The sequence below is a fragment of the Acipenser ruthenus genome, chromosome 5, assembly GCF_902713425.1.
Source record: "Acipenser ruthenus chromosome 5, fAciRut3.2 maternal haplotype, whole genome shotgun sequence".
Lineage (NCBI taxonomy): Eukaryota > Metazoa > Chordata > Actinopteri > Acipenseriformes > Acipenseridae > Acipenser > Acipenser ruthenus.
The window spans coordinates 73581086-73592513 of NC_081193.1; the positions used below are offsets into that span (position 1 = coordinate 73581086).

Sequence of the window (11428 nt, forward strand, 5' to 3'; positions counted from 1 at the left end):
ATCATGTTAAAAAGCAATTCGGCAGTTTTCCATAATCTTAAATCTACCACCATGTAGGCATATACTAAATGTAAGGATCATATTGAAAAATCAGAATATCCTTTGTTTTACAGTGCCGTGAAAAAGTATTTGCACCCTGTCTGATTTTCTGCATTTTTGCAAATTTTTCACATTGTATTTGGTCAGATTTTTTTTGTGGGTTGTAATAATATATAGAGGGAGTCTGAGAGAAAAAATGACACCAAAGTTTGGTGCTTCTTTCATTTGTTTGGTGTGCAAGGTAATCAAACATGCAATCTTCAGGTGTGAAAAAGTTATTGCCCCCCCTGGTTAACTCAACTCAATTAAAGGGATAATTAGGGTCAGCTGTTTGAGTACTTTGGTTAACAACCAGGCCTGATTTGGGCCAGCCCTGCCCAATATCAATCTGACTAACTTTGGCCCTTAACATCAGAGTGAAGTTGTCAGCACACAGGTTCTAGAGCAGGGGTGGGCAATCCTGGTCCTGGAGGGCCGGTGTCCCTCCTGGCTTTTGTTCCAACTGTGCTCTAAATTACTTAATTGTACTGATTACCAATTATTGGTCTAATTAAGTAATTTAGAGCACAGTTGGAACAAAAGCCAGGAGGGACACCAGCCCTCCAGGACCAGGATTGCCCACCCCTGTTCTAGAGGCACATCATGCCACAAACAAAAGAAATACCTGAAGACCTCTGGAAAAAAGTTGTTGATGCCTATCAGTCTGGAAAGGGTTACAAAGCCATTTCTAAGGCTCTGGGGCTCCACCGAACCACAGTAAGAGCCATATTGTCCAAGTGGAGAAAGTTTGGGACAGTAGTGAATCTTCCCAGGAGTGGCCGTCCTGCCAAAATCTCTCCAAAAGCAAGGCGTAAAATCGTCCAGGAAGTCACAAAGAACCCCTAGATAACATTCAGTGTCAAAAATATGCAAAAATGCAGACAATCAGACAGGGGGCAAATACTTTTTCATGGCACTGTATATACTGCCAATCCTGAGGAATACTTAAATACTTGGTTTTTCCTAATGCAATAACAGATAAAAAGTTGACAGTTTATTAACCCACTTATGTTCTACCTATTTAGCTATCCTACTCTGTAAATAATAATAATAATAATAATAATAATAAAAAATAAAAATAAAAAAAAAAGAGTAGATCAAGCTATGCTTCTTTACTGCTTCTGGACGAGACGCATTTCATTGCACTGGCAAGTGCGGCATTATTTATGAAGATGTTACTGAGAGCGATTACTTAGGAATAGGGGGAGCAGCAGCACTTGGAACTGCTATATTATAGTTATATATTTTTTAAAACTCTAATGATGTATATGTTCTTTTGTTTTATACATTTAGCGGTAATCATACCTGGCCTGGTTTTGTTTGGTGCACATAATACTGCTGTAGAACTACCAGTGGCCAGTTTGGGTCAGCCTAAACTATCCAGTGTTTTTTGTTTTGTTTTCAATTAAAAAAGTACATAAAAGTGCACAAAGCGCTTATTTAAAACAAATTTTGTGACAAAGTCTTGCATCATAATTAGTAAAGGGGGCAAGATTTACAACTAAATCTAGAAGCAGTCCAGTGCATTCCTAAAGGATATGAAAAAAAGCAAAAGTGCTTGCCAAACAAGAGAAGAAGAGAGAAAGAAAATGTATTGCCTTGTAATATATTGTAAGAAGATTAAGGACAGTTGTGTATGTTTACAGAACAGACCAATCAAGATAAAAGAAACAAGTGCAATAAAGGTAAATGAAACCAGCTTTTTTTAATGGTGTCTGCAGAACACAAGACAAACATTGAGCCACTCGACTCGATTTATTTGTGCCATTTTATTTCCGGCCCAGGGGAGCAGATCCATTTCTAGCATTACATGTAACTGCAGGCTGGTTACCAGGGAATAAGCAAAGTTAAAGGGGCCTGTCCTCTTCCTAATTATCTACAGGGTATCCATTTCATTCCCTGTCCCATGCCTGCTGTGCACCCATTAGAACAGAGCAGAAACGTTCGATTTCAGATCAAGAAATTCAAGCTAGTTTTCATATTTCAGGGAAGAGATTTGCAAACTACAGCATTCTGCTGTCATTGCTTTATGAAACACATATCGACCGATCCGGCTCGGGTGTCTTCAAATGCTGCATATTAAAAACAGAAATCTTCAATATGTAAACTAAAAGCTTTATTGACTGAAAACAAGAATCCACCTCGCAGGCCCTTGCATGGAAATTTAAGACTTTAAAAGGAAACGCTACATCGATATAGCTCGAGCCCAAGATGACATTAGTGGCTTAAGGCTCAGGTTGGTAAAAAGAGCTGCCTGACAAATCTTCCCACATTAGGCCCTCTCCAGACATGCAGACAGATTAGGCGGTCATAACATGGCACCATGTTCTGTCACTTAAGCTGTGGAGGTTGCATATTTCAACTGCGATTTTTCATGTTTTTCGTAGCGTTATTCAAAGCTAAATTATATGTACAACATTAGAAAAAGCTTCACTAATTTGTGTCTAAATCAGATTATTGTTACTTGAATTGCTGCTTCTCAAAATAATGAGGGACAGAAAATGAAGTGTCTTGGGGAAGTACAACTTTAAGAATGCAAGAATCAAAATTACAGCAGAAATACGCCTCAAACAAAATCAAGGTTTCTGTGTGGTTTTGAATGCAATACAAAATTCAAGGCGTACAAAAATCTTGGAACAAACAATTCACCTCTTAGCAATAAGTAACAAGCTTCTTCCAAAACAGCACACGTGAAACCCACAGTGAATGGAAGTGCACGACAAGTTAGATTTATGAAATTATTTCACTAGCTGTAACCCTGTTGACTGTGTGATGCAAAGTGAGTACTATGCATCATAATATTATGATACTACAGAACTTAAACATATCTGTTTCCAAGCTGTCCCCTAGAAATAAATCTATAAAAATGAAAGATGTGTTTAGGTAGGTAGAATACATTGAGCTGGGTCCCATAGAAGGTTAAACATAACACCAAAAAACAGCCTAAGCAATTAAACAAAATATGCATTATTAGTTCAGTACACTGCTCTTGATTGTTCGTGCTTTTCACTGGCATTGTCTTCCTGAACGGAATAAACAAAACTACTGGAATGTATCGGTAGAAAACATGAGAACCTCCCTAATGATTGGGCAATAATTAATAGGTGCACATAAGTAATTTAAAGCTACAGATGGTACAGTAAACCCTAGACTTTAAGTAGCCAAACAGCAATTAATGGATGGAAAGGACAGATCCCAAAGGAAGCTAAAACACTAGACTCATATTTACAATTCAGCCCAGAGCTGAGGTCGACCTTCCAAGCTGGTTAAATCCCCAGCTACTGCAGAGTTTTATTTTTCAAATATGTTCAATACTGGAGATGAAATGATTTCTTCATTTCACATACTGCAGCAAGCCGGTTTAACATACTGAGCAAGACAATGTTTCAAATGGAAGAGACCACATAAAAACAAGCACTGTAATTCAGGCTTACTTTTGAAAAAGATTAAATAAAGAAAACATATTTTCTTGGCTTATAGAATTTACACCACAAATTTGGGTTTGTAAAGACATTTACATGGTATCAAATGTAGCCAGACCAGACCATTTAAAAATGCATTGTGTTCCAAGGGAAGAAATTTGGGGGGGGTGATGCAAGTATAGGTGCAGTGCAAATAATTGTGGATGCAAAATTCAAATTGCATTGCTGCCAGGAAATTATTTTGCAATGTGCCCTACGTAAGCTGAGGAGCAATGCAAATTATTCAACACGCACAAATAATGATCCACAATTATGATAATGAGGGTCTCATTGAGCGCATTGGAATATTTTGTGGCCGCACCTGCAGAGTAGAGAGGAGTACAGAGAGCAGTAGTCACTGTTGAAATAAACCAAAAAAAAATTTCAGAATAAGGGCAGCAAAGTCCTCTTGGTGCAAGGAAAAGGAAAGCTTTCTGAGAAGAAGCTGAGAGTCCTTACAGTCAACTCAACATGAAACAGAATTGTTTGGAAAAAGCCTCAGCCAACATCAGTTATGCTAAGTATTGGCCTGTCCTTTTTAGCATGACATCCAGAAATTTGCCAAGCACTCTGGAAATGGTGGATTGGGCTATCCCTCCAGACATTCCAACTGTGTTCTGAAAGGAACCAGAGGCTAAGTAGTGCAGAGAACACAGCAGTTTCACATGTGCAGGGCTTGCAGTCCCTATGATTGATGCTGGGGTCTAGCTCATCCCTCAATTCAGCTATTAGGTCTAGGATGACCTGCGGAGTGAGACGATAACACTTCACCGCATCCTCAGGCATTCCAAACAAAGTGACCCTTAGATTGAATATGCAAGGTCTTCTTTGTCTTGTCCTTCTCCTCTGAACGTGTTCCTGCCTCTCCAACAAGAGCCAAGTGTCACTACATCAGGAAGTGTACCACAGCAGCCATCCTGAAGCCAATGACAGGTCTCTGCAGGTGTATGCTTTTATTCAGCTCTTAGTTACTCGCTTCTACAATGGTTTGCACCTTGTAAGAAGAGGTGTAAAGTTTTTGGAGGGTCAGCAATTGCCGAAGTACAAGGCAAAATCCTTACATCACATTATAATGTTTGTGCCCGCTTAGTATCCAGATGCCGCCCAATTCCATGCTCTTTTCTTCATTTGAATGCATTTCAATATAATTTTAATGGATTAATGACGGCAAAGTGCAAATTTGATAACAGGTGGAGAACGTCAGGTGAACACCATTCTTTACATACGCTGCATTTTTAGCGGCCGGTAAAATCAGACTTTACGGCTGCTAAACATGATTTACGGCAGCATTATGGGGGCTTTGCACCCGCAAATCACTTTGCGTGTATCCTTACATCACCCCCTATATTTTCAAATTTGTTTAGCTGGAGGACTTGCAGATTGTTGGCTGTTTGTGTGGGCAAACAAAAATTACATTTTGAAGTGGAAACAAAATCAATTTCTCCCGGAAATTATCTGTGGAGACAACAGCAGCACTGGTTGTTCTTGAAGTCTGTACATATTGTATGGTAGAGAACCCATACTGAGTGTCCCGGAGATACAATAATCATATACAGACATGAGGAAAAACCTGAAAACTCACAAGAGTCAGAGAAAGAGTCTGTTATGCTTAGAGCCATACAGCAAGCCTGAAACACTGACTCAGGACAAACAGGCCTTTAAAATATTCTTGAATTGAAGTAAAAAAAACTGCCACTATTTTCAAATATGTTGAAATTGGGCCCTTACTAACAGCCTTTTGACATAGACTTCTACATTAAACCGCCATGTATTATTTGGTTACTTTACCGGATTCTGCCGATTCAATGCCCCGATTTTGAATGATTTTTTTTTTTCTTTTTAGACACTGCAAGAGCTTCTTTGGTATTAAACATTTCAATGCTATCGTGCTACTTTGGATGCTAATTTAATGTATTATTTCATGTTGTGTTTTCACACTGGAAACTCCAATTTCTTACTTACAGAGATTATGTAAAGCCATTTATTTTAGTGGACCAAAAACTTCACGTTTATATATTTTTTAAATGTAGCAACTTTTATTCGAGTGTTTTTCACCTACAAATGTGGTTTTTCATTATGTGCTTTTGCACTGCACACTGTTGCTTTAAAGTTGAACGTTTGTTTAAAAAAAGTGGACAGACTGCAGCAACTTTGAATTGTATTTCACCAGTCAATAAATATGTTACCTGCACTTCTTGATTCTTTAGCGTGACTGTGTGCTGTGCTCTACCTCTGAATTGAAAACGGAATCTATCTACCTAATTTTAATAATGCCTGTAATTTCACCCCTGCCTGAGTCAACCCCCCCCCCCCCCCCCCACCCACATGCTTTTTTTATTTAAAATGGTATGGCGTTTCAGCCAGCCTTTATGGACAAACAAATACAGTGGAATGACCCATTTATTATTTACCATGACATAGATAGTGGATCTATAGAAAGACTAACTGATGTCTACCACAAGCTTGGTTACCATGTTTATCAGTAAACTTTATTTCGAGTTTTAAAGATGCTGAATGTACAGCAACTCCTGCATGTAATTTGCATTCAGCTTAGTCTTGCAGTCCTGTGTTTGCCGCAGGCAGATTGATAAATGCACATATGTATGAGTACTACATCACGATTAAGGTTTGCAACTTTACATCGAAAGATTTTGGAGGAAGTTTAAAAATAATTTGTTTTACTGCTTTTACTCTCCAGTTCTACATTACTACCGGTATAACCTTACTTTGTTATTACTTACTGTAATTATTTGTGGGTTTGCTCTCTCTGTACAGGTTTGTCTTTGAGAATTAAGCATTTTAGCCATCAAAACAAAATGCACACCTGATCTGAATCAAATATCGCATGGTCAGGAATTAATACCAGAGAGGTTGTTTGGTAGAAAGGACAAAGCAAAGGGTTTAAAACTCAGCTTAGCTGCCGTCTCTTTGTGTGAGGGGCAGTCATTTGGCCTCCTTTTGCTTCAGTTCACCCAGCTGTACAAATGAGCAGACACAGCAGCCCGCTGGAAATGAGATGATGCATTCTCATTGGGCAATATTTCAAACACAGTATAAATGTGAACAGACAGTTATCAGAAACAGAATTTATTTCTTCTTATAGGATCTTTTATCATGGCGGTATTACATTTTTATTACCATACAAAAAGAAAGAAATAAAAAATAAAGAAATAAGTGGCTAAACTGACCTACCTACACCACAATCCATAAATATTTTGACTAGGTTGTATGGAATGGAATGGAGGATGACCCACTTGCGTAGTGATAGTGGTATCACTTCTCAGGGCTCCAGACTTGCGACTAAATAGTAGCAAATGTGACTAAAAATGCTGCATCTCCCTTTAAAAATGTGTGTCAATATTTATGAGTACAGTAGGACATCAGTCTATAAATTAAAAATAAACAGGGGCTCCTGAGTGGCGCATCTGGTAAAGGCACTCCGTGTGGAGTGCAGGATGCGCCCTATAGCCTGGACGTCTCCAGTTAAAGTCCAGGCTATTCCACTGCCGACTGTGGACGGGAGTTCCCAGGGGGTGGCGTACAACTGGCCGAGCACCGTCCGGGTGGGGAGGGCTTAGGTCGGCCAGGGTGTCCTCGGCTCACCGTGCACCAGCGACCCCTGTAGACTGGCCGGGCGCCTGCAGGCCTGCCTATAAGTCACCTGGAGCTGCATGGTCCTCCAATGCTGTAGCTCTGAGGAGGCTGCATGGCGGGCCTGCAGAGTGAAAAAGAGGCGGACGGCTGACGGCACACGTTTCGGAGGATGCGTGTGTCCGTCTTCGTCTCTCCCGAGTCAGCGCTCGGGTGGCAGCGGTGAGCCGGGTTGAAACAAAATAATTGGGCTTTCCAAACTGGGGAGAAAATGAGAAAAAATAATTGGTGATTCCAAATTTTTAAAAATAATAAATAAAAATCTGAATATTTTCTTTATTAACTCCAATAAATCAAGTCTTTCGCAAGTCAAATTGTAGGGTGTCTAAAAGTTTTGAGTCAACATGAAGTTGCACTATCTACTATTATCGGTATCCTATCAGTATCGGCCGACATGGGTAGATAACTGTCGGCTATCGGTATCAGCCAAGAAAATCTTTATCAGTGCACCCCTAATATATTTGGATATAGTTTACTGTCCGGAGTTTAATGATGATTTAATAGCGCAACAGCTTCCCTAGTAAGATGATGAGCTGAAATCACTAGCCTTTCAAGCATATGGATTTCTACCGTGCATAACAACAATAATGCCATCTCAGAAGAGTCCAGAATCTGCAATTCTTTTTGCAAAACTGGATAATTTTTTTAGGTTTAGAAATGTTTATGGTACCTGCAAGTGGTTTTCTTTCAGATTAAAAAAAAATGATTTACTGTACCTAATGTAATGTTGGGGTTCAGATGTGGTGAAGAAATAACTCATATCAAGAATTCAGCTGGTGCAGACAGATTCCAAAGTTACAGATGTATTACTGTAGCAGCTTACATGTTGTACAACTTCTCAACTCACCTCACTTCCTGGTTTGTCAATAAAGCTTATTGAATACAAGATCATTCAATAACTTTATACAAACAATTAAGCCAAACACTAATACACATCTGTAAATCAAGTTTAATGCTAAAAGGAGAGTTTAACCAACTGACTTTTTAAAAGTAAGTATTTTTCATTATTATAAATTATTTCAGTAATTGTAATACTGATGTTTCATTAAAAAAAATTTTTTTACATTTAATACATTTGTAAATATAAATGTTAACCTAACTTTGAAATACTTACTGGTACTGAATATATTGGTGCTAAACTATAACAAAAATAATCCATTTGAAAAGACATGATTTTAATTAACGAAAGAACAGCGAAAGATACGACCACGGCCCGCTTGAGTAATGAAGATCTCCTGGTTGTTATCAGCATGACTGAAGGTGGCCTGTCTGTGAGATAAGTTGCCCTAAGAATGTTGAAGCAGAACATCGAAAATCAGCAGACTAGAGAAACCAGGAAACCGACTCTGAGGGACAGGCCATGTCCTGGAAGGCAGAGGGCCACCACACCGGCCCAGAGCCGTCACATCCAACTGATCCATCTGCGTAATCGTTTTCAGACAGCAGTGGCTACAGCACGAGAAATTCCAGGAAGAAATAACCCACGCATCAGCAGAATAACTATAGCTCGTCGTCTGCATGAAAATGATTTGCATGCTCGGAGGCTGCTCGGAGCAGCTGAGTGGCTTTTTTCGGCGATCATGTGTCTTGTTTTCATGTTCTTAAAACTACAGTAGCGCCGTGCTGTGTGTGCGCTGTTTGCACCGATATTGAGCAGAAAATTAACTTGTAATGGCCCAAGTCTTCTTTCCAAGAAAATATAGAAAAATCTTAGAAACGTTTGACGAGGGCCGCAGACAGTGCCATTGCGGGCCACACTCTGGGAACCTCTGTTCTATATGATCAATTGACCTCAAATCTCCTAAACAATCTATTAAAGCACAGGTCCAATTCAAATGCCTTACTGGAAGCTCAAGTTTGTGGATGGGAATCCACTCCCTATTTTGTATGACCGACGAGAAACCTTTAGAGCAATGACCGAGATGTTTATCGATTCTGGTAGAAGTGTTGACCAAAGAAATGCTGGGATCAAGTTAAAGTACATACATTTCTAACGGATTGTAACCTAATATAATCCGTCAATGCAAAATTTGATCTGAATGTACTGTCAGTATCACGCACAAGTTCCTGTAGAGTCATCTATTTTACATTTTAGTGGCAACATGGCACCTGAGGTACAATATCAGTTCATAAATCAAACTAATTTTAGGATCTCAAAAATGCTTTGATCTTTTTGTTTGAGAAGACCAACATCTAGAATTTTCCACAAAGTGATATATTTGATACCAAACATTACAATAGGCTACATACTGGTATTAGAACTGTTTGAAAGAGCAAGAGAATACTATACTTTGTTCTACCTGTTGAACCCATACTCAAAGCACTGCTACTGAAGCATAAGTAAGACCACTCCTCTACAACTTGTTTGTTTTCAGTTTCTGCTCCGTAGTTTAATATAAAAACAATACAGTAGGAACTAAAAGTACAGGTTTCATTTTCAACACTCCAATTTACATACACTCATGCCACAGAGAACCAGGTATCTCATCATTCTACGGTAACTGCAATTAAATTTGAATCTCCCATGACAAATTCAAGCATCCATCAAGTGCAATACTATAACAACTGTTTAATGGCAGATGGGTACCAATGAATTATTTCGGTAATATGTGACAAATAAAAAAACAAAACAAAAAAAAAACACAAAACATTTTTCCAAATTGAAGTTTACAGTCGAAAATAGCTTGGGTCTAAACTATACAAGACACTGATCTTAACCACACACATTACTGAACCAGCATTCCAGCCAATGATTTTCAAATATATTTTTCTATACCATGGACTTTTGTCATGGATTCTGACAAACTACATTGTTGACATAACCAACCATATTACTGGATAAACATCAAAATAATGAGGTCAAATTAGGTCAGTTTAGCAAGCCTTAGGCTAAATTAGAGGTAGAAGAATATCTTCATTAACAAGAGAACAGGAAAAATATACAATAGACATTTTAAATCTAATTTCCCTGCAGGTAGAGCACCAATATGTATGGACATTATTATTGACCCATTGGTTGAGGGAATGGATACATAACCATGGCCTCGCAAATATTCTTGCCAGTACTACACACAGAGAGGGGATACTGGTATGTTATTTTTCCTACTTAGTCTGAACAAGTAGAAACCCACACAAAATGTACTTTATTAAATAAGTTCATATTTTAAATGTTACACTTTTCTTTACCACTTTAACTTATTTCACAACAAGTAACTTTGCAAAAAGACCCCCACTATAATTAATTATATAGTTTCAGCGTCTACATAGAAAACAATTATGCAAAAATTAAATAGTGGCGTATTCAAGACCAGTTTTGGAGTGGTAATTTTTCCTGGACCTTGCAGTGTTGAAAGAATGAACTTAAAAAACAATTTGTGAGTATAGCTGCACAAACTTGAACACGGAACATGAAGTCGTTCATGTCACACGTGCTGAGGACAAATTCCTCTCAAATCATTTTTCATTCTCACTTACCCATGCTGTTGGTAGAGCTGCACCACATCAATAGTAAGCCAGTGCACATCAAGTTTAAGAAGCCAAACAGCAAAATTTTCCATGACTGTAAAAAAAAAATTGTGTGTATATATAGATATATAAAATGTCATGCATATGAAACACACAAACATTAGATCATGTTAAACATGTACAAACATAATAGGAAGTGAATACAAATAACAAACTACATTTGTGAAAGCATGTCTGGACCTACTACATCCAGATCTTTAAATTGCTGCGATATACAACTCAGCGGTAAGCAGTATCGTGACATGCAGTTTGGTGTTGGCCTATTAACTTTGCAGGTGTCAATGTCTTCACAAATGCCCAGTTTATAGTGTAGAGCCAGCTGCCCACATAAAGAATTAGGGAGATTGTGTTTTTGTAAGCTGCTATACATGGAAATCAAAATATACCAGCTTGCAAGGCAAGCATCAAGGTGTGCTTTTCCTGGCCATGCCTCAGCAAAGAGGGTTGTGATCTTTGGGATGATGTCATAGCTTTGCACATGCACAGTGGATTATCTGGGTGCAGTAAAGATGCTGATGCCAATTAAGCAGCAGCTTCATTTTTTGCTTCAATTCTGTACTTGCCATTTTTACTAAACAAGGATCGTTCACGGTGCTCAGCAACAATATAAAAAAAGAGGTAGTTCAGCAATTCAAAAATAAGTGTTTGACTGTGTGAGGATTTATATTAATTCACATAATTTCAAGATGCCTACACAATCACAATGGTTCTCT

The 11428-nt window shown here is 38.5% G+C and overlaps 1 protein-coding gene across 2 annotated transcripts in view; it reads right to left on the reverse strand.

The window, feature by feature from the left end:
* The window catches only part of LOC117402994 (zinc transporter 6-like), a 34953-nt gene that overhangs the window by 18968 nt on the left and 4557 nt on the right, over positions 1–11428 (reverse strand). For both annotated transcript variants that reach the window (XM_034004787.3, XM_034004788.3), the window contains one exon: positions 10665–10749. In XM_034004787.3, coding sequence (XP_033860678.3) covers positions 10665–10749 — 85 coding nt within the window. The remainder of the gene's footprint in view (positions 1–10664; positions 10750–11428) is intronic.